This window comes from Dendrobates tinctorius, unplaced genomic scaffold (assembly GCF_039654945.1).
Source record: "Dendrobates tinctorius isolate UK_male_01 unplaced genomic scaffold, ASM3965494v1 ptg000016l, whole genome shotgun sequence".
In the NCBI taxonomy this organism is placed as follows: domain Eukaryota; kingdom Metazoa; phylum Chordata; class Amphibia; order Anura; family Dendrobatidae; genus Dendrobates; species Dendrobates tinctorius.
Window position 1 is genome coordinate 72,789,570 of NW_027361684.1, and position 25,292 is coordinate 72,814,861.

Sequence of the window (25,292 nt, forward strand, 5' to 3'; positions counted from 1 at the left end):
TCCAAGGCACAGACCACCCAATACATGGCGGCTAAAGTCACATTAGAAGGGTCTCCATCAGAAGGTGATTGATGTAAGAATAGGTACATGCAGGAACAATGCTTCCCAAATTCCAACAGATCAGTAGTAAATAAAATATGTCCTATCACTAACACACGTGAATGGATAGGGAAACATGAAAAAAGCAATTGCTCATACATCTGTTAGGCTTCATAGCCTCCTATTTTTCCAAATTTCCTCACTCAAATCTGTGGACAATACCATTAACATGACACCGCTAACATTGCCTTACCCATGAGGGCGGTCGGATGGTCCTGCCTGTGCCCTGATGCGTTTCACTATAGGGCTTCCTCGGGGGGCTGTGTGACCGATATTATGGCCAGTTGGGCTATTTATACTCTCCACGGCATTTAAAATGTGCGCGGCCATTTTAACCATGTCCTGCCGTGTCATTTCCGGCTAACCCGGAAGCCGCACCACATCACAGTACCCATGGCAACAATAGATGCGCGCATCCACCTTGACCGGCGCATGCACGGTCGACATCTGTGTCCCGCAACATCATTTCCGGCTATCCCGCAAGCCGCACCACGTCACAGCACCCATGGTCACCATGGATTCCCGACGCATGCCGGCTCCGTATGGATGCCTTCCACAGCACTGCAGGCCAGTCAGCCGTGCAAGTGCACGGTCTTCCCACCAACATGAAGAACAACTCTAGCTTCAGCAATGTCATGTTCTAAACAGCAAAAATAGAATGCTAATTACATTTCCATGGGGTAAAAATTATAGTAGTAAAGAAACAAAACTTTCATGTGATTTTAAAGTAGTAGTAAAATACATAATTGAAAAACAAAGTAACAGCACCAGTCCACACAAATATTTTGTGTAGCTAAAGAGAACAGGCTGTAAACATATAAATTAGGATTTAAGGTAAAACCACAGAATAGCATATGTTATCCTCAGGATAGATTAGGTTAAAACTCTTCAATCCATACTAACCATTAGAAATAAAAAGTATTCCTAATGTACCAGTGACAGTCACAAGTTTGGACCTAGACAAAAATTCAAAGAGATCACATTATTTCATGCCAGACAGTACCAACCACAATCCATCCAATAATTTTGGGTGTCTGATATTCACTGATCACACATTACTGCTCAATAATGCATTTTCAAACCCTCACCAAAAAAAAAAAACTTTGGTAAGTCGCAAGAAAAAGTTTAGAAACATTTTAACACAATTATATACATTTCAATTAATAGCTTACTAGCTCTAGATTTTATGGCATAATCTGAGTAGAAAAATACAGGCTTTTTCTTATAAATACATAAGATGGCTAAAGTGACCTTTTCTTTCAATTTGAGCCTGAGGTTCAATATAAAATTAAATTGTTATATACAGAAACAGTGATGAAAAGGAATAATCAACAAAACATATTTTTCATTTTGGTTTCCAAGCATATTAAAACTGTCTTCATCAGAAGTAACCATGTAGCTGGTTACAGTGTGCACCATCCGTGATCATGGTAAAAATGCAATGACATCATTTGTCATTTTATGAGAGTGATGCAGTAGATTAATATCTAGGTCATTGAAATTTTTAACATTTTGTGCGCAGGACTTACCATCTTCAGTTGGCACATAGATATTTAAATATAAGCAATCTTCACTTTGAACCTGCACATAACTTGCAACTGTATCTATATTGGCAGTAAACCATGCAGGCAGCATATCATTTAGCAAAGACCTCTCATCCAAGTATTGTGGGCACACTGCAGCAAACTGGGTGGCATTTCGGATATCAGTCCATGATGAAGGTGGCTCAGGTGGTTGGAAGCGTCTCTCTCCAGTTGGTGGTGCAGCATAGGGCACTCCAAAATATTGCTCTACGGGTCCCAAAATTTCTATGGACAATGATGTTCTTGTGCCACGTATCTTACCGTAGTTCGTGAGTACAATTGGATGCTGTGCTTGGCCATCAATTACTGTAAATCTTACAGCAAATGCTGTTATCCATAGTAGTAAGTTTGATTTTACTATGACACAGACAGGAGTGAAGATCAAAGGCAACCATAGTAATCCCTTTGGTCTCGACATTGTTTACATCAACATCAGCAAAGGTGAGATCTCCCAGGCAGAGAGGACTACAGCAAAAAAAAGACTTCAGCCAGGATAAAATGATTCCACTGTATGAAAAGCCACAGGAATTATTGCCTTATTTGCATAATTGCCATTTGTAAGATCCAGATTGCTGATTTTGTAAAGCCCATTCCATGAGAGTAAAATAATCACAAGGATGCTATTCCAAATATTGATGTCAGTTTATATGCCTCATTCAGTCTCTGCATATTCTACCAAGGATCCCGCTGCTGAAAGCCAATCTAATAAAAAAGAGAGACATTGTTAGTACAATTAAAAAGTGTTCTATACATATGCATGATAGAATTAATGTATGTTCATACACAGTTTTTTAATTGTCATTAATGGGTTGTTCTATCATCTTAAAAGGGTAATATTGAAAAGTCCTTGCATTTACCAGCAACTCTGCAATTTTCTTACTATTATAATTATCTCTGTTCTTACGACCTAAGACAAACATCCTCTGCAATGTGAACCTCATACTCGTGTCTCCAGGACTTCTCTAGTGCTGCACCAGTTTTCTGGTTAATCTCAGATAATGTGATTAATTCCCAGTATCCACACTTTCAAATATGCTCTAAAATACATAGACTGCCATGTAACCTCGCTAATTTAACTGACTATTCCTTGTTCTGCCTTTCATGAACTCAATAGCACTTTGTATCTGTAATTGTACAGGCGTTGACTGGTGGCAGGGTCATGCAGTGTTACTTGAATGCTCCGATTTATTATATTGATGGCTGGACCGTTCATGACAAGCACTTTATTTTTTCCTTTAATATCCCCCCTTTCTCCTCATAGAATGTGAGCTTGCGAGCAGGGTCTTCACTCTTCTTGCTGTCTGTTGAATTATGTGTAATGTCTTTATTGTCTATACAAGTGCCTTTTGCAATATAAAGTTCTGCAGACTATTTGGCACTATAAAAATATAAATTGCTATTATTATTTTTAGTCTTATTTTTTACTCATTGCCTAGGTTACTAGATACCGCTGCAAGCTATTAGCGGTGGTACCTGAGGCAACAAGTGCAGTGCTTAAAGATCTTTGCTATAGAGCTAGCAACTGCTTCTCTGAATCAGGCCAGAATGCTGGATTTAATGCAATTGTGTTATATCATACTAAAGAGGCAAAGAAATATAGTTTAATGACAGAAACCCCTTTTTTTATAACGGACATTTACAGCTTTTTGTCACTATGCTTTAGTCTGTAGCATTGCCTACGTATAAGTAGATGTGTAAGCTCACTATAAGTTCACTACACAAATCTAAATTATAAATGTAAAAAGAGGATAATATAAATGAGGCGTATTCCAGAACAATAATGTTAATGGTGAATTATTTCCAGATACTTTGCGTAACTTTCTGAAGTTTAGTCAGCGTAAACCCTAAATTAGTTGTTCTATTTTTTTGTACAATTAACTATTAAAATCAGATAAAAAAAGCAATAGTAAAGTAGCAACAGTACTAGTTATTAAACCAATGTGACAAATCTAGGTCAGTGCATATTTATTATTTTCCTTTCTTTGTTCCACCATTAGATTGGCTTTCAAAATTAAAGAATTCACCATAACATAGTCAGTCATGATCACACAGAACAACCTTTGCAATTGTGTGCCTTTTTAAGGTAGTAAACAATTATTGTATATTCTGAAGAAAATGTGTTAAAATAAATTGAAGAATACATAGGTTGTTACTCTTTTAGTTACAGTAAAGTTCATGAAGACAAGGAAGTCTACAGTGGGGAAAATAAGTAATTGTTACACTGATGATTTTGCAGGTTTTCCTAGATACAATGAATGAAGAGGTCTGTAATTTTATTGTAGGTGCACTTTAACTGTGAGAGACAAAATCTTTAAAAAAAAATCCAGAAAATCACATTGTATGATTTTTAAATAGTTAATTTGCATTTTATTTTTTGACTGAAATAAGTATTTGATGCAATAGAAAAATAGAACTTAATATTTGGTACAGAAACCATTGTTTTCAATTACATAGGTCAGACGTTTCTGGCAGTTCTTGACCAAGTTTACACACACTTTTGCACACTCCTCCATACAGATCTTCTCCAGATCTTTCAGCTTTCAGGACTGTTGCTTGGCAACATTGAGTTTCAGCTCCCTCCAAAAATGTTCTAATGGGTTCAGCTCTGGAGACTGGCTAGGCCCCTCCAGGACCTTGAAATACCTCTTACGAGTCACTCATTAGTTGGACTGGCTGTGTATTTTGGGTTATTATCCTGCTGGAAGACCCATCCATGACCCATCTCCAATGCTCCTACTGAGGGAAGTAGGTTGTCCAAAATCTCATGATACAGAACCCCATCCATTCTCCCTTCAAAATGGTGCAGTCATCTTATTCTCTTTTCAGAAAGCACCCTTGAAAGTTTGATGTTTCCACCACCATGCTTCACAGTTGGGATGGTGTTCTTGAGGTTGTACACATCCTTCTTCTTCCTTAAACAAGGCAAGTGGAATTGATGGCAAAAAGTTCTATTTTGGTCCATCATCTGACCACAAGACCTTCTCCCTTTCTTCCTCTGGATCATCTAGATGGTCATTGACAAGTTTCAAATGGTCTTGGACATGTGCTGACATGAGCAGGGAGACCTTGCTTGCCCTGCAGGATTTTAATCCATTAATATGTAGTGTGATGCTATTGGTAATATTTGAGACTGTTGTCCTCCTGTATAGTTCTTGACATTTGCCAGAACCAACCTAACCAACAAGGCGAGACCTTTCATGGAGTCCTAGACTGAGGAAGATTGACAGTCACATTGTGTTTTTTACATTTTATAATTGTGCAAACAGTGATTGTCTTCTCACCAAGGTACTTGCCTATTGTCCTGTAGCTTATCCTAGCCTTGTGCAGGTCTTCAATTTTGTCCCTAGTGTCCTTAGACAGTTCTTTAGTATTTGTCATGGTGGAGAGGTTGAAGTGTGGTTGATTGTGTGGACAGGTGTCTTTTATATAGGTATCAAGTTCAAACAGGTGCATCAATATAGGTATTGCGTGCAGAATAAAAGGACTTCATAAAGAAAAACTAACAGGCCTGTAAGAGCCAGAATTCTTTCTGGTTAATAGGTGATAACATACTTATTTCATGCAATAAAATGCAATCAAATTATTTAAAGATCATACAATTTGATTTTATATTTTATATTTTTAGATTCTGACGCTCACATTTGAAGTGTACCTATGATAAAAATTATTGAACTCTCCATTCTTTGTGGGTGGTTAAACTTGCAAAATTGGCAGTGTATCAAATACTTATTTTCCCAACGGTATATCTATTATTAAATAATTACAGATTTTAAAATATTTTGCCTTTTTAATATGCATTTCATTTGATTACAAAAAGATATCAATAATAGGCTTATTCATTTAAAAAAATCCAATGATCTGTAATATTAATTCTTACTAATAAAATAACCACATGCAATAATATCAGTGTCTTTAAATAAAGACATGATTTCTTCTTCTAAAATGACACACAGCACAAAATAATTTTTAGGCAAAAGAACTTCTTGGACCTTATAATAGAAAGTGCAATGTACAAAAGCCAGTATGTAAATTTTACTAAAAAACAGATAGCCCAGACAGTTAAATGCAATTGCCAAACACATTAACAGAGAGTTTTGACTATTTTTTTTAATTCTATGGCCTTTATTAATAACAAAGGGGCATCTTCTTTGTCAATAGGAAGATGGTTCCATCATATTTATAAATAAAAAATTAAACATATCTGGTAGTGCTGCATCCTATATGTAAAATCTATCAAATTATAAAACTAGTTAACATGTACAGTATATTATAAAATATTAAAACATAAATGCATATTGCATTTTTTGGGGCACCAATGTTTCCTAAAAATATGAAGGTCTCAGAAAAGGACAGCACAAACTTATTTTTTATTGTTACAAATCTCCACATTTTGTTTACCACTTAAGTAAAAATAATCTATCCAAGTTTGATATTGTACTGGCCTGGAGAGTCCTGTTTACATGTCATTTTTTACCATGCAAAGAACACTATAAAAGCTAAATTTCAAAAAGCAATGGCAGAATTGCATTTTTTTTCACCATTTCATTCCATTTGGAATTTCCACATTTTTATCACATCATATTGCAAAATCAGGGGTTTCTTTCAAAGCTACAACTCATATTGAAAACAAAAACCTCATATGGCTATGTTAACATAAGAATAAAAAGTTATGCCTCTTGGCAAAGAAATAGAAAACAGTAAAGGCCAAAAATGAAAGATTGCCAATGCCTCATAAAGTTAAACAAGTTTGAGACTGGTCTGGGCATCTTTCTTGAAGGTAATAATTTCACAAGTTGTGAGTACTAGATTATTGGAAATGAGTAAAATTGTGTATATTTGAAAATTTAGCAACCAGCTACAACTTGCCTACCTTGGACACATTGTACAAAGAAAGCAATCAATGGAGAAGGACATCATGCACTGAAGGATAGAAGAAGCAAGGTGAAGAGGAAGACCAGTAACCCGAAGGCATGATATTATCAAGATAATGGTGGAGAAGACACTGGTCGACCTTTCTAGCCTTGCATAAAATTGATTTTTCTACACAACGTTCATCCATAAAGTCACCATGGCTTGAGATAGAGCTGAAGAGAATGAAATAATAATAATAATAAAAAATGTGCTAATTTAATGTTTTTACCTTTCTTTAATTCAGTGCTCAAGGATGTGCCTTTTCTCAACCCTATACAAGTTATCTAAAAATATTCCTTGTTTTGTATATACACTGCTCAAAAAAGTAAAGGGAACACTAAATTACCACATCCTAGATATCACTGAATGAAATATTGCAGCTGCAAATCTTGATTCATTACATAGTGGAATGTGTGGAGTACAATAAAACATAAAAACGATCAATGAAAATCCAAGTTAATATCCCATGGAGGTCTGTATTTGGGATGATACGCTAAGTCAAAGTGTAAAATCAAATTACAGGCTGATCCAATTTCAGAGGAATGCCTCATGACAAGGAAATGATGCTCAGTAGTGTGTGTGGCCTTCACGTGTTTATTACCTCCCTACAATGCCTGGGCATGGTCCTAATGAGGCAGCAGACGTTCCCTTGAGGGATCTCCTCCCAGACCTGGATTAAAGCATCAGTCAACTCCTAAACAGTCTGTGGTGCAACGTGGCATTGGTGGATGGAACGAGGCATGATCTCCCAGATGTGCTCAATTGAATTTAAGTGTTGGAAACAGGCAGGCTAGTCCATAACATTAATGCCTTCATCATGCAGGAACTCCGGACACACTTTAGCAACATGAGGCCTAGCATTGTCAGAAATCACAGGTAACCCAGGACTCACCTTCATATGGTCTCACAAAGGGTCTGAAAATCTCATCCCTGGACCTAATGGCAGTCAGAGGACCTCTGGCACGTGCTTCCCCACAGCATTACTTACCCACTTCCAAACCGGTCATGATTTTTCAGGCAGCATCATGTTCTCCACGGTGTGTCCAGACTCTGTCACATTTGTCACATGTGCTCAGTGTGAACATGCTCTCATCCATGAAGAGCACAGGGCACCAATGTTGAATCTGCCAATCTTGGTGTTCTCTGTCAAATGTCAATCACCCTGCACAGTCTTGGGTTGTGAGCTCAACACCCACTTGTGGATGTTGGGCCCTCATACCACCCTTATAGTGTCTTTTTCTGACAGTTTGAGCAGACACATTGATGTAAGTAGCCTGCTAGAGGTAATTTTGCAGGGCTCTGGCACTGCTACTCCTGTTCCCACTTGCACAAAGGAACAAGTAGCAGTCCTGCTGCTGCGTTCTTGACCTCCTATGGCCCCCTCCATGTCTCCTGGTGTACTGGCCTGTCTCCTGGTATCTGATCCATGCTATAGACACTGTGCTGACAGACACAGCTACTCTTCTTGCCACAGCTTGCATTGATGTGACATCCTGGATGAACTGCACTAAATGAGTAACTTCTGTGGGTTGTAGACACCGCCTCATACTACTGTACAGTACCTCTAAAGGTGAAAGCAATGATAAAATGAAAAAGTGACTAAGTCAACAAGGATGAAAATCCAAAAAGGATGAGAACAGAGAAATGGTCTGTGGTCACCCCCTGCAGAACCACTCCTTTATAGGAGTTGTCTTGTCATTTCTATCTGATGTCTGCTCCATTTGCACAATAGCGGAATAAATTGATTCACAATTGTTGTTGCTTCATAACTAGACAGGTTGATTTCACAGAAGTATGGTTGACTTGGAATTACACTGTGTTGTTTAACTAACATAGTAACATAGTTAGTAAGGCCGAAAAAAGACATTAGTCCATCCAGTTCAGCCTATAAAATTGTGTCAGAATAAATCCCCAGGTCTACGTCCTTCTAAAGAACCTAACAATAACTGTAAGATACAATATTGTTACGCTCCAGGAAGACATCCAGGCCTCTCTTGAACCCTTCGACTGAGTTCGTCATCACCACCTCCTCTGGCAGGGAATTCCAGATTCTCACTGCCCTAACAGTAAAGAATCCTCTTCTATGTTGGTGGAAAAACCTTTTCTCCTCCAGACGCAGAGAATGCCCCCTTGTGACCGTCACCTTCCTTGGTATAAACAGATCCACGGAGAGATATTTGTATTGTCCCCTTATATACTTATACATGGTTATTAGATCGCCCCCTTCGTTGTCTTTTTTCTAGACTAAATAAACTGTACCCTTTATTTTTTTGAGCAGTGTATTTTGACATGAGGAGACAAGATTTATGCTTCAAAACATTTTTAATGAATAAACAGTAGCAAACACTTGAAAATTGTTTGAGGAACTGAAAAATAATATTTGCCACTCATTTGGAAACTTTGAGACACTGACAACTGGTAATCAGTATAAAGGATCTGATGTTTCTCCAGTGGCTGAGGAGCAGTTTTGTTCTCTTGCAGTTGCATGCAGCATTTACTGGTCATATCACTGATAGCTTGATTTGAACGTCAGCAAGATCAATGAAGATAAATGATGCACTTGAATAGAGCAAGTCCTATTATTTAACCAATTTAAACAGGCCTTTAGCTGCAAATGGTTGGTAAGAGTATCCTAAAAGTTCAAGTTTTCAGATGTTAATTTTATGTTATATTAAATACTTTACTTTATGTTTCATGTAAAATAATTATTTCATGAAAAATATATCACTTATTTAAAATTTTACTGATTTATAAGTGCTAGAAATAACTGTACAATGCGAGGAAAGCAGTGCAATCTCTTTTAGATAACAAACAAAACATAAAACACAACTAAAGTGGAGGTTTGCCTGATGATTTTAATAATGACAGTGCAGATCAGGTAACTCATGTGCACAAATTAATGTCAACATGATGGATGCTCTACAGCAAGATAACTGCAGTTCACATTTGTCATAGATTATGTCAGTTGCTTCCCTCAGTCAAGCATTATCCTCCTTATGTATGCAGCGAAAGGTAGGGTACCGTGTGCTCATTTATTTGTTGTTACCCATTTGTTGCAAAGCATAGATTAAAAGCAGGTATCCTTGTCATGACTTCTTTTTAGTGTATACCAACTTCCAAGTAAAGTTGTATATTTTCATATCAATATCAGTAGCTTTATCTGCCAAAATCACCAATTACAGTACCCGACTTTAAAAAACAGTCAGAAGTAATAGCACATGAGAAATCAAGATGTTTGATGTGCTTCCAGATAATTACACATTGAGGAAAGCTAATAGTTAAATTTTAAAGTGAAATTACACCTTTAAAAGTCAGAAAAACCTAGCATTTTGTAAGCAATTTTTTTAACATCATATTCATCACTTGCTGCTTAAGATAAAATTTCTAATATATTAATACAGTCATAATAATATGGTTACAGGAATTTATAATATGCATGCGTTTATTATGTAGAATATGTATATATGTATTACAAATCACAAATCATGTTTGCACTAAATAATCACATTTAGTTATTTTCCTTACATTTTATTTTTTCATTTTATTTGGGGGAGGGGAACCTGAGGAGTAGAACAAACAGAGGAAAAGTATAAAAGAAACCCATCACCACGTCTGTATTTTTCACTCCTGCTTTTGGCTTACAAATACTGATGTAAAATACTGACCAAATACCGAACGTGTGACTGTGGCCTTATGATTAGTGAACAATATCATATCAGTGGAGTATCAATTCTTGACACAATTATTGAAAGCTTCCATTAGGCAAAATATCTAGGATATCCAGTGTGTGTCAAGTGTCACCACTTGATATGTTAGTGATATAATAATCTAAAGGTAAGCCATAAATAGTATCATGGGCACTTATTAATGCAGATATTTTTGTTCAATTTTATTTCATTTTTGAATTTTTAAAGCTATAATTTTATCTGCATTAGTTTTAACATTCATTAAAAATGTTAGGTATATCAGTAAATGTTCTGTATTTAATGAAAAAATCAACAGAAATCCTTCTATTATTTGCATTATATTTTCATGGCATTAACAATGTGGCATTGATTACACGATAGCTTTATTCTCTGGGTCATTGCAATTGCAGATAAAAAAATTATAATTTTGTATTTATGGGGTTGGGGGTTGTACCGAAAAAAAAAATGAGTTGTTTCTCTGCCCATACATTAAAAACTCATTATTTACTGCAGACATATAACACAAAAAAGGTGAATAAATAACTCGAAAGGGATATATTTACAAATCTGAATGAAAAGGAGAGAACCCCATATTGAAATCCCACTCTAACAAGTCCCATGGCTACACTTATGTGGTGAAACATGTTGGGGGATGTGTTCTATAAACTGTATGTCCTATTCTACCAAATAGTGTTAATGCCCTGGGGTGTCATCATCCAAAACATTAGTAGTTATCCTTACAACCAAATACATAAGGCTGATTTGGGAAAACAGCTCATTTTATTACACCCCATATGTATTTTAGATGTACTAATAAAAGCTGCCGTAAGTTTTATGGCTTGTTAGAGAGATATGTGAATAGGGGGTTCTCCTCTCTTTGGTAAGATAAGAATTCATCTAGCCTGTGATTAATTGCAATATATTAAGAGGATACTATCTTTGATTAGAGTGGTTCTTTAACTCCTTGATTTTACCATGTTGGGTACTCGAAAATGGGAAAAAATGCCAAGTGCGGTGTAATTGCAGAAAAAGGGCAATTCCACAACTGTTTTTTGGATTTTTTTTCCATGTTCAAATGCTAAAATTGACCTGCCACTAAGATTCTACAGGACATTATGAGTTTGAAGGTGACAATCATGTATAGATAGTTTTTTTAAAAAAAGTTTCATTTTCCGAGACCCGTTTTAATGATACCATTTTGGTGTGGCGACCAAAAAATGTAATTCTGGCATTTTTACATTTTGTTTCTCTGTGCCATTTATCGATCAGATTAATTCTTTTATAGCTTGATAGATCAGGAGATTCTGAATGCGGTGATACCAAATATGTGCATATATATTTTTTTGTTTTATTTTGAATGGAGCAAATGGGGGTGATTTGTTATATATTTTTTAAACATTTTTAAAAGCTTTTTTTTACTTTTCACTTGCTTCAATAGTGTCCATTGGAGACTTGAAGCTGCAATAATTCAATCACATGTGCTACAAACAGGTGAGGATCAGATCAATCAGAAATGCTCACTTGGTATGAGCACTGACCACTGGGTGGTGCTCATAGCAATCTGGCAAAGAAAAAAACAGAGGTCTTCTGCAGACTCCTGGTTGTTGTGTCAAACCATCGACGACCTGCAGTCATGTTACATAGGCACCAAAGGGTGGGATTAGTGAAGCGCTTCTGGCGCCATCGCATTAAATGTCGCTGTCACAGATTGACAGTGACATTTAACAAGTTAACAGCACTTCCACTTGTGGCTGTTAAGGGCACATGTCAGCTGTTCAAAACAGCTGACATGTGCCACGAAAGATATGGGCTCAGAGCCGGAGCCCACATCAAAGGAAGAGACACGACATGCGCAGTACATGTACATATACTGCACATGTCATGAAGGGGTTAAAAAATTCTGGACCATATGATGATGTCATGTGTTTGGAAGCTTCTGATAGGTATTTTGGTAATATCTGAGTTCATTAAAGACACATCTGTGGATGTATTTTAATGTGCACCTGAAACACACTGCCTCATTGTGTTACATCATGGGAAAGTCTCAAGAATTCAGCCAATATATCATTAAGAGAATTGTGGACTTGCACAAGCTTGACTCATCCTTTGTTATAATTTCAAGATACCTGAAGGTGCCTCGTTCATCTGTACAAAAAATTATACGCAAGTACAAATAAGATAGGAATGTTCAGCCATCATACCTCTCAGGAAGAAGATGGGTTCTATGACCCAGACATAAACATGCTTTGGTCTGGCATGTGCATGTCAAGCCAAGGACAAAATCAAAAGACCTTGTGAAGATGATGGTGGAAGCTGGTAAGATTGTGTCAATATCCACAGTGAAACGAGAACTGTGTCAACATGGGCTGAATGGCCACTCTGCCAGGAAAAAGTCATTACTCCAAAAGAAACATAAAAAAAGCCAGATTAATGTTTGCAAATACATACAGGAACAAAGAACTTAATTTTTGGAGACATGTCATGTGGTTTAACTTTTTAGGCATAATGACCATCATTACTTTTGGAGGAAGAAGGGAGAAGTATGGAAGTCTAAGAATACCATCCAAAGTTTGAAAGACGGGGTGGCAGCATCATGTTATTGGGTTGCTTTGCTGCTTACTAGATGGCATCATGAGAAAAAATGATTATTGGGCAATAATGAAGCAACATCTCAAGACATCAGCCAGGAAGTTAAATCTTGGGCGGAAATGGGTATTCCAAATGGACAATGTCCCCAAGCATCTTACCAAAATGTTAACAAAGTGGCTTAAGGATAACAAAGTCAAAGTTTTGGAGTTGCCATCACAAAGCCTTGATTTCAATCCTATTGAAAATGTATGCACAAAGATGAAAAGGCAGGTGCGAGCAAGGCGACCTACAAACCTGGATCAGTCACACCATTTTTGTCAGGAGTAATGGGCCCAAATTCTGACCAACTATTGTGACAAGAATGTGGAAGGATATTTCAAATGTTTGACCCAGGTCATTCAGTTTAAGGGCAATGGTACTAAATACTAATGAAATGTATGTAAATTTTTGACTTTGAAGTCAGTGATAAAATGCCTTAAAATATTCTCTATCTTTCTCATTATTCTGACTTTTGGCTAATATTACCATATATACTCGTGTATAAGCCGAGATTTTCAGCTCATTATTTTGGGCTGAAAGTCCCCCTCTCGGCTTATGCACGAGTCATATACCTGGGGATCGGCGGGGGAGGGGGAGCGGGGTTGTCAGAAATCATACTCGCCCTCTGCAGCCCCCTGCTTGTTCCATGTTCTCGGCACTGCTCTTGCTTCCTGCTTCAGCGGTCACGTGGTACCGCTCATTAAACTAATGAATATGTGCATATTTAATGAGCTGTACCATGTGACCGCTGAAGCAGGTAGAGAGCAGCAGGAAGAGAGCAGCAGCTTGCTGAGAACATGGAACATGCAGGGGGGCTGCACTGCAGAGACAAGCGCCAGGACCGGGTGAGTGTGAACGGGGGTCGCTCTGCTGTCTTGCGTCCTATGCAGTGACATTCTGGTAAGAGGGCGCGATCGCACCCTCTGCCTGCACAGTCACTGGAGAGCCGGCAACACTGATGAGCAGGGGGCAGCGGCAGAGGTGAGCATACAGTTTTTTTTTTTGGTAATGGAAGCAGCGGCAGCAGCAATATGATGAGGCCACTCACTGTGCAGCAAAACTGGGGCCACACACTGTGCAGATAACTGGGGCCACTCACTGTGCATGATAACTTGGGCCACTCTCTGTGCAGGATAACTGGGGACACTCACTGTGCAACATTATCTGGGGCCACTCACTGTGCAGATAACTGGGGACACTCACTGTGCAGCAAAACTGGGGCCACTCATTGTGCAGCATTATCTGGAGCCACTCACTGTGCAGCATTATCTGGGGCCACTCACTTTGCAGCATTATCTGGGGCCACACACTGTGCAGCAAAACTGGGGCCACTCACTGTGCAGCATTATCTGGGGCCACTCACTGTGTACCCTCGGCTTATACGCGAGTCAATAAGTTTTCCCAGTTTTTTGTGACAAAATTAGGGGGTCGGCTTATACACGGGTCGGCTTATACACGAGTATATATGGTAATAATTATGGTAATCCTAAGTGATCTAAAACTGGAAAGGTTTATTCTGACTACATGTCAGATATTAAGAAAAACAAGCATATGTGTCCTTTTATAATTGAAACTTCTGGTTTCAATTGTACTTGTGAGCAATTTTCCGAAATATAGAAGCAACAAAGAAAATGAAATTTAATTCTATCTTGCGCCATGCTTGCATGTAAACATTGTATACTATTTGGCCAGGAGAAGTGCCCTTTTTTTCAGTTCCTCCCATTTGTTCTTTTGGGCTTGGTCTTGTGTTCTCTTATGTTATATGAATCCTATAATGTAGAGTATATCTAGAATCTTTGCTGAAGATCAAAAGAAGATGTTGGGAAGGGTTTAGTGATGACTAGATATCTCCATGGCAAAGCAATATTGAATTTAAATTTGCTTGAAGGCTGTGACACAAAATAAAATTTTCATTGCTTCTATATTGATAAATGAAAATATAAGTCTGGGTAAGCTTGCTTATATGTGTTCTATATATCATTTTGATGTCAAAGGCTAAACCATTCTGACACTCTTCCTTTTCTTGATGTATTGAATTTATGTCAAGTTTAATGTTAAGCAATTTTATTAATCTTCATGCGGTTTACAATTAGGTCAAAGATAGTGGATGTCCATTGGAAAATATTCCACTTGGCCTATGAACTTTTGTTAACTATTTTATTATACTTTTGTCTGCAATTTAAAATAACTGTTAATTAGAATTTAAAGTTTAAAGAAAATATAAAAATGTATAAAGTAAAATGCTGGTAAAATCTTTTATTTAAATTAGTTGAATATTTGTTCATAAACATAATTACTTGCTTATCCTGGATTCTTTTCACATGGTTAGCTTATAATCTAAAGTGTAATGTGCTATCATACAGATCCTGGCAACTATACATTAAGACAAGGTTATATTGCAAAGCCTTTAAATTATCTGCCATTGTGAATTATCCTGAAAACATGTGTGAACTATTTATAGCTCAGCCTATAGACGTCTATTAAACGGGTGATACCAAAATACACTGATCAGTAGACTTGAGCGAAACAGGTCGGTCAGATTCAAAAGTCGCCGACTTTTCCCAAAGTCGGGTTTCATGAAACAAAACCTGACCACAGTGTGAAGTTGGCCATGCAGTCGGCGACCTAAGCGCCAAAGTAGGGATTCGCCGATTGCTTGCACGTGACTTTTTTCAGCCAATGAAAGAAGCAGAGCGTAGCGTAGCTGGAGTGGGAGAGAGAGAGAGGGAGAGAGAGAAGAGAGAGAAGAGAGAGAGAGATTTCACCGCCTCTAGGGTTAAAATTCATGCCAGGTGTGTTTACAGTCCTCCACTCACTGCCGACTTTTCTCCCCTTTGACTTGCATTGGGTTTCGTGTTTCACGACGTTTCCCGACTTTTCCCTATAGTGGGCCGATTTCGCTTGACTCGACTTTTGAGAAAGTCGGGTTTCATGAAACCTGACTCGACCCTAAAAAGTCAAAGTCGCTCATCTCTACTGATCAGCTATAAACATCCTACCATAAAAGTGAATAGCATTGGTTAACTCTTTACAATAGCACTTGTCAAAGGTTAGACTATATTAGGCATAAAATACAAAGTCAGGTCCTGTAGTTTATGTGTTGGGACTTAAATAAGAAAAATTGGCAAGTACAAAAAGTGAGCAGTTTTGATAATGGCCAAATTGTGATTGCTATGTGACTGGATCAATAGATGTCCAAAACAGCTGGTATTTAGGGATAATTCTGTTATGGAAAATAGAATGCACAATGAACAGCAGAGTAAATCATTTGCACGCTCAAGGATCACAGGTCTGCTTAAGGAGAGAAGATTAGTCTGGCCTTTTAAATACAAGAATTTGAAAAAAATAATGTTGCTGTTATACCAGAGTGTCAGAAAACACAGTGTATCAAAGCTTGCTGTGTATGGGGCTGCATAACATCAGACAAGAGAAAGTGCTTATCCTGACTTATAGCCACCATTAAAGGTTCATCAAAAGCCCCTACAACAAGCACAAGACCATCTGAACAAGACGATGGAGAAATTAAAAAGGGTGCCCTGGTCTGTTGAATAACATTTTCTTTTACCTCATATGAATAGCTGTGTGTGTGGAGATAACATCAGTATGTACTATTGGAAAAAGTAAAGATAATGGATGATGTGTAATGCTGTGAGCATCACACTTAGCTTTTACCATTTTCATGAATGCTACTTTCACATTTAACAGCAACTCTAAAGTTTCTGAAGATGGAGTTCTCTCCTTCAAAATAAAAGTATTCATTGCTAAAATTAAATTTTACACTGAAAAAATAGCAAAGTTTAAGGCATTACCTACGCTCCAAATACCCCACATCTCTGTTTCAGTGAATAAATGAAATAACCATAACCTACAAGACTTAAAGGGATTGCCCTGCCTTGGGATGAATGTCTGTAGTCAATATATGTGACTACAATCCTTGGAATCCCTACAGCAAGTGAACCGCATTCTGCAAGAACTATGCGGTGTAGGCGGTGACATAAGGTGGTAACATGACCGCAAGTATGTGTTTTCCATCCATGAGGTCATATGAAGACTAGGTGTGTTTGCTATCTTTCAATTTACTTCTACTTCTAATTGAAATGTAGCTGAAAGTTTGAAAACTCTATATTTGCAGTTATGCAATTGCTCACTTTCGCTGCTGACATCAGAGAATTCTGATATCAAAGAGATAGCACGCTGTAAGAACTCAGAAGTCTGCAGTTACATAGGGTGATTGCAGACTTTCATCCCAAACCTTGATATCCCCTTAAAAGGATCTGCTATTACATCTTGGTCCTAGATATCAGAAACCTTTTTTGTAGTCTAAGAATGAATGTATTTTGGTGCCATGAAGGGGACCTAAACAATATTAGGCTTATCAATGTAGCTATTTCAGCTTTATGAAGTTTATGAAGTTTATGAGCTACAAAAAAAAGTTTATGAACTACAAAAAAAACTATTATAAAGAATAAAAACTTACAAATCTTTAGGGTTTTTACATATACTGTAGTTTGCTTCTCACAAAATTATAATGTCATCAAAAAGTTCATTTATTTTAGTTCTTAAATTTAAAAAGTCAAACTCATATATTATATAGTCATTACAAACAGAGTGATCTATTTCAAGTGTTTATTTATGTTAATGTTGATGATTATGGCTTACAGACAATGAAAACCCAAAATTCATTATGTCAGTAATTAAAACCCGAAGTGTTGGCCTACTGAATTGTATGTTCAGTAATCGCACTCAATACTTTGTTGAGACACATTTTTCATCAATTACTGCATCAATGCGGTGTGGCATGGAGGCGATCATCCTTTGGCACTGCTGAGGTGTTATGGAAGCCCAGGTTGCTTTGATAGCAGCCTTCAGCTCATCTGCATTGTTGGGTCTGGTGTTTCTCATCTTCCTCTTAACAATACCCCATACTGGCCAATCAACACAGTGATACTAATGTTTTTAAACCAGGTATTGGTACTTTTGGCAGTGTGGACAGGTGCCAATTGCTGCTGGAGAATGAAATCTCCATCTCCAAAAAGCTTGCTGGCAAAGGGAAGCATGAAAATGTACTGGTAGACTGCTGCGCTGACTTTGGTCTTGATAAAACATAGTGGACCTACACCAGCAGATAACATGGCTCCCCACACCATCACTAATTGTGGAAACTTCACACTAGACTTCAAGCAGCTGGGATTTTGTGCCTCTCCACTCTTCCTTCAGAATCTGTGACCTTTATTTACAATTGAAATGCAAATTTTACTTTTATCTGAAAACAACACATTGGACCACTGACCAGCAGTCCAGGAAAGACGCTTCTGGCATTGTTATTTGTCATGAGTGGCTTGACACAAGGAATACAACACTTGCAGCCCTTATCCTGGATATGTCTGTGTGTGGTAACTCTTGAAGCAATAACTCCAGCAGCAGTGCACTTCTTGTGAATCTTCCCCCAATTTTTGAATGGCCTTTTCTTAACAATCCTTTCAAGGCTTTGGTTATTCCGTTTGCTTGTGCACCTATTTCTACCACACTTTTTCCTTCCACTCAACGTTCCATTAATATGCTTGGATACAGCACTTTGTGAACAGTCAGCTTCTTTAGCAATGAGGTTTTGTGACTTACTCTCCTTGTGGAGTGTGTCAGTCAGTGTCTGCCTTCTGGACATCTGTCAAGTCAGCAGTCTACACCATGATTGTGGAACCTGCTGAAACAGACCAAGTGACTTTTTTAGATGCTTAGGAAGCCTTTGAAGGTATTTTTTTGTTAATTATTCTAATTTACTGAGATAATGACATTTGGGCCTTCATTGGCTGTAAGCCATAATCATCAACATAAACAGAAATAAACACTTTAAATAGATCACTCAGAAGAGAACCACCTGCGTGTACATATATATGTATATATATATATATACTGCTCAAAAAAATAAAGGAAACACTGTTCCATTTGCTTCAAGCTGTTTGTGTTCCCTTCATTTCTTTCAGCAGTATATATATATATATATATATATATATATATCAATAATCTACTATATAATTGTCTAATTCTGTCTGTCTGTCTGTCTTTAATGGAAATCCCCCCTCGCTGATTGGTCGCGGCAGTTAGGCTGCGACCAATCAGCGACAGTTGCTTAGTCGTTGTGGCAACACGGCCACATTGCTTATTGTACAGGAACATTACAGCCATTAAAGGCATCACTGCTGCATTGCTCATTATGCAGGCACAGTCCTGTATGTATTCTGGAGTACAATACATTAGGTAATTAGGTAACAGTAGAACAGTGAATGCAGCTCTGGGTGTAACTTGCGTACAATACATTAGGTGACAGCAGGAAAGTGAATGCAGCTCTGAGTGTAACTGGAGTATAATACATTAGGTAAGATCTGAACAGTGACTGCAGCTCTGGGTGTAACTGGAGTACAATACATAGGTAAGATCTGAACAGTGACTGCAGATCTGGGTGTAACTGGATTACACTACATTAGGTAACAGCAGAAAAGTGACTGCAGCTCTGGGTGTAACTGGAGTACAATGCATTAGGTAACAGCAGAACAATGACTGCAGCTCTGGGTGTAACTTGAGTACAATACATTTGGTAAGATCTGAACAATGACTGCAGCTCTGGTTGTAACAGGAGTATAATACATTAGGTAAGAGCAGAGGGGTGACTGCAGCTCTGGGTGTAACTGGACTACAATACATTAGGTAACAGCAGAAAAGTGACAGCAGCTCTGGGTTTAACAGGAGTATAATACACTAGATGGTGGCCTGATTCTATCACATCGGGTATTCTAGAGACTCTGTTAAAATAAAAAATAGTTATATACTCACCTTCTGATGACCCCCGGACTCAGTCCCTCCTCTCACCACGCTCCCGGCATCTTCCGGTCCCAGTAATCCTTAGTGAGAAGGGCTGGAGATGACATCACTCTCGCGAGAGCGCGACGTCATCAGCGGTGTTTCGCGCTAAGCATTACTGGGACCGGAAGATGCCGGGAGCATGGTGAGAGGAGAGAAAGAGTCCGGGGGCCGTCGGGAGGTGAGTATATCACTATTTTAACAGAGACTCTAGAATACCCGATGCGATAGAATCGGGCCATCATCTAGTAAAATATAAATATGGTAATACCTTTCCTTTATAATCATCTACAGCTAATCATAGCTGTTTTTATGTTTTTTATGTGTTGTGTCAATTTATTAGACTCGAAATATTATCTAGGCCTAAGATTCTAACCAATAAAAAATTGCAGCTCTACTGTGCTCACAGTGTTGACTAAGACATCTATCACTGTAGTTCAGCTACTTCTGCTGTGACCTTCAAACTTACTATATAACTCAAAATGTTCAACAGTAAAGATACTAGCTTCCGTTTCTCCAGCAGTCCTTTATATCATTTTCAAAGCTGTTCTCTGCAGTACTATATCTTCCAGAAAGAGAGCTTGTATCTCACTGCAAGGTTATCAGTTCATTATCATCAGTTTCAGCATTAGTCATTAGTAAAACATCAAGTGCGGTTCAGGGACCGAAACAAAACAAAGACTTATTACATTAGGGATACTCGGTTATTTCACTTCGCTCTCGAAAGTAGACAGCAACATAACTCTTTCTAATTTGCAATGGACCAATGCTGTACTTAGATTTCCTGCTATAATAGAAATATTTATCAGGAGCCATATAATGGCATTGTGTAGAATGATTACTGTTCAGATTATTTAGAGTGCTCCATCTGTTTTCACAGCACATTCAAAGATGCATGTGGACATCTATCATTTTCACAGATGGTGCAATGAATCCGGTGCTTCTCACATGCTAATCTCACTGTAGATCATGTTGTAGAGGAACATTTATTTCACATATATCACATTACATTTCACTATATAGGCAAGGTAAAGATAGATAGATAAATATCTAGCTATTGATATCTATCTATGTATGCATCTATCTCATTTTGCAATATCATTAGCTTATATGTTTTATACTTTATAGCTAAATATTTCTAAGTTACTCTGATACATTGTATAAGTGATGACATACATCTTTAGGGCAACATTAGGCCTGACATCAAGAAGGACAGCAGAAGCAATATTAAAGTATAGATAACTTGAGAAAACACATAATTTGCAAGAAAGTCTTATCCAGATTCTACAGAACCGGGACACGTGCTCACCTTATGGGTCATGTGTGGCACAATCACTATTCACGAGAAAAGAACAACTGCTGCAGTATACACAAAAGTAGGGATACCAAGGGAAATGGATCTAAACTGGGCTACTGGAATCCAAAGAACATGAACCAGGAACCAAGATTGAGAAATAGTAATTTATTGTCAATGCGTTGATTCCTTCCTCAGGACAACCATATGCCCAATGAAAGGTAGAATGCAAGATAAATGCATAAAAATTAAAAAAATGGTGCCAAAGAAACAGGGAGGGGGAAACAATCACATGCATTATGCTTAAGTTTTACATTCATTTAAAACATACATTTTTATTGACTAAAGTACAATCAATTTGTTGTTATTTTTATTATGAAAATTAATAAAGAAAAATAGCAGGAAAAAGAAGAACATAAAAAAGAAGTTAATGAGATGAAAAGAAAAAATGTGTGCTTATATTAATAAAAATGGATAGATTTGAATTTTTTTGATGATACAGTATGTTTCATTTAGTAGGTCTGTATAGCATTGAAAGCTATCTCCAAAGTAGGAAATACTAGTTTTGAGTCTGTTATCTCAGAAAAAGAAAACGTATGTATGAAATTCACATAAAAATAGTGACTAGTGTATCTTTATAAAAAGAGACATCTAAAAAAAGCTAAAAATAAGAAAAATGAAAAAGTATGTGGTTTGACAAAAAAGAAAAGATAACATTTTATTAATATATTAAATGGTTACTGTAAATTAATATGCATAATGGTAAAATTATAACAATGAAGTGCAAAGATATTGTCAAGTTAACCACTTTACTCCTGAGGGTGGTTTGCATGTTAATGGCCAGGCCTATTTTTGCAATTCTGACCACTGACCCTTTATGAGGTAATAACTCTCGAGTACTTCAATGGTTCCTTGTGATTCTGAGAAAATATTTTCATGACGTATTGTACTTCATGATAGTGGTAAAATTTCTTTGATATGACTTGCATTTATTTGTGAAAAAAAGGAAATTTGGCAAAAATTTGGCGAAAATTTCGCAATATTCCAAATTTAAATTTTCATGCCCTTAAATCACAGAAATATGTCACACAAAATACTTAATAAGTAACATTTCCCACATGTCTACTTTACACCAGCACAATTTTGGAACCAAAATTTTTTTTGTTGGTAAGTTATAAGGGTTAAAATTTTAACACCAATTTCTCACGTATGTACTTTTTGGGTGCATAGCAGAGCTCAGAAGGGAAAGAGCACTGTGATGAATCGCACAGGGGTAGAGGGTGGTGTCAACTTCGCTCACCTCGGGGGAGGGGAGACAAGGACCCAACAGGGATCGGCTCTCTGGCACCACCACTTGCCCCAGGTCAGTCAAGGAACTGCACCGAGGGCAAATAGTCACCAGAAAGGCTTCCCTTATAGGTAAGAGTTATTGAGGAGCTTCCAGTGACAGGTGATATACATTACCAGTCCAGGCTGAGGATATATATATATAAACCTCCCAACTGTCACTGCCAGAATTCCTCACTAAAACAGTATGGCTTGCTGCCATCAGTTCCTCGTTCGAAATAAGCCCAGTCCATCAGCAGGCTTATATCAGGTCAGAAACCAACCCAGGTAGTGTATAATAACCAACGGAGCATGCGGACATGGGGATTAGTGTATGAAGATAAAGTAGAAGCCCAAGATTAATTTTATATTTAATCTCCAAAAGGCACCCTAGAACTATACAGGCATATACACTCACTGGCCACTTTATTAGGTACACCATGCTAGTAACGGGTTGGACCCCCTTTTGCCTTCAGAACTGCCTCAATTCTTCGTGGCAGAGATTCAACAAGGTGCTGGAAGCATTCCTCAGAGATTTTGGACCATATTGACATGATGGCATCACACAGTTGGCGCAGATTTGTCGGCTGCACATCCCTGATGCGAATCTCCCGTTCCACCACATCCCAAAGATGCTCTATTGGATTGAGATCTGGTGACTGAGGAGGCCATTTGAGTACAGTGAACTCATTGTCATATTCAAGAAACCAATCTGAGATGATTCGAGCTTTATGACATGGCGCATTATCCTGCTGAAAGTAGCCATCAGATGCCTGTTCTTAGCTGAGAGGAGTGGTACCCAGTGTGGTCTTCTGCTGCTGTAGCCCATCTGCCTCAAAGTTCGACGCACTGTGCGTTCAGAGATGCTCTTCTGCCTACCTTGGTTGTAACGGGTGGCAATTTGAGTCACTGTTGCCTTTCTATCAGCTCGAACCAGTATGCCCATTCTCCTCTGACCTCTGGCATCAACAAGGCATTTCCGGCCACAGAACTGCCGCTCACTGGATTTTTTTTCTTTTTCGGACCATTCTCTGTAAACCCTAGAGATGGTTGTGCGTGAAAATCCCAGTAGATCAGCAGTTTCTGAAATACTCAGACCAGCCCTTCTGGCACCAACAATCATGCCACGTTCAAAGGCACTCAAATCACCTTTCTTCCCCATACTGATGCTCGGTTTGAACTGCAGGAGATTGTCTTGACCATGTCTACATGCCTAAATGCACTGAGTTGCCGCCATGTGATTGGCTGATTAGAAATTAAGTCTTAACACACAGTTGGACAGGTGTACCTAATAAAGTGGCCAGTGAGTGTATTTGACTCCTTCCCCACCATCCTGTAGCATGTAAGCCTGAAAGGGCAGGGTCCTCTCTCCCCTCTGTATCAGTCTGTCATTGTTAGTTTGTTTACTGTAAGTGATATCTGTAATTTGTATGTAACCCCTTCTTATGTACAGCACCATGGAATCAATGGTGCTATATAAATAAATAATAATAATAATATATTTTCAGAACAATATACAGGTATACAGTCAAGAGTGTAGCACAATGATAGGGTACAGATAGGTTGCAATTAACGTGTTATGCAGCATGTGACCACAGGGAGGCACTGATGGATCTCAAGTCCAAATCTTAGATACGGTGTTATGAATGAGTCACCGAGGAAGAAAAATAAAAACAAGCTAAGCCACAGAAAACCAGAGAGGTTGGTAACTAAGCTGATTGCAGACCCCTGATCCTATCCACACAACTAGCAGTAGCCGTGGAGCGTACCTACAATGATCCTAGATGCCTCGTCACAGCCGGAGAACTAAATAAGCCTAAAGCAAGAAAAGGGGAAATCTAAACTGCCCCAGAGCAGACCCCAAAGCAATAGACAGCCCCCAAACATGTATTGTCGGTGAGACAAAATGAAAACACAAACACAGACAGAAAAATAGGCTGAGCAAAGGATGGGCCCACACTAGCTAGAGAGGACAGGAAAGGAAAGATACTGTCTGCAATCATGCACAAAACCCTGCCAAAAAATGTCCAACACTTTCTGATAACAAAAACCCTGAAGTCGCTAGACTTCAATTCCCTATATCAGCACTCTGGTATATTCTGAAGACAGAGCAAAAAGAGACCAATCTGATCAGGGACAAAAAGCAAACTGCATAAACAGACATAAGAATGGAAATTCAGCACAGCCCCAGCAGGGGCTGGCTGACCACAAAAACTGAGTAAACCAGACCAAATCTCATGTGAAAAAATAGCAGAGCACAATTAGCTTGAGGAGGCAGGAACAGAGCTGGATACCAGAACCTCAGGGCAGGAAAAAATCACCAGCACAAAATTAGGGAGTCGGCTGTCTTAAATCCAGTCAGAGACTCCTGATGTCCACTCACAGTCCTCCTCCTCAGGTGGCAGGTCTCTGTCATTTAGATAAGCTTCATTACCTACTGTCACCACTAGAGGGAGGAGAACTCACGACTCCTCTATCAACACAGCCAGCTCCACCACCCTCACCAGAAGCCAGAGGTAAACCAGAAAATGACTTCACAACATATGGGCTTTCCTGGCCACGTCTGCTAACGGATCTCCCGCCAGTAGAAAACTAAGCTTAAAATGAGAAGCTGACTCTTATCTCCTAGGCTGCTCCCTCCCACACTATGGGCCCATCCCTGGGCTGGTCTGCCTTCCTCCTCCCATATCTGAGAGTATGAGTTTTCAGGCAGAGCCATGGATTGCCCATAACTTTCCGCCCCAAGCTCTGAATGGAACGTCAGTGGTGCCACTTGATTCTGCTCGATTATATCTATGCAGTGAGACAAAATATGCCTACCATATATAATTCCTGGTAGCTATGCTTCATAACTCCATAACACAGAGGTCTACAGTTGGCTGCCAGGCATGGGCATGTGGGGAAGGAATG

At 38.4% G+C, this 25,292-nt stretch overlaps 1 protein-coding gene across 2 annotated transcripts in view; it reads right to left on the reverse strand.

The window, feature by feature from the left end:
- NLGN4X (neuroligin 4 X-linked) overlaps positions 1-25,292 on the reverse strand; it is a 488,795-nt gene that overhangs the window by 281,142 nt on the left and 182,361 nt on the right. For both annotated transcript variants that reach the window (XM_073565962.1, XM_073565961.1), the window contains exon 2: positions 1,629-2,384. In XM_073565962.1, coding sequence (XP_073422063.1) covers positions 1,629-2,100 — 472 coding nt within the window. In that variant the 5' untranslated portion in view covers positions 2,101-2,384. The remainder of the gene's footprint in view (positions 1-1,628; positions 2,385-25,292) is intronic.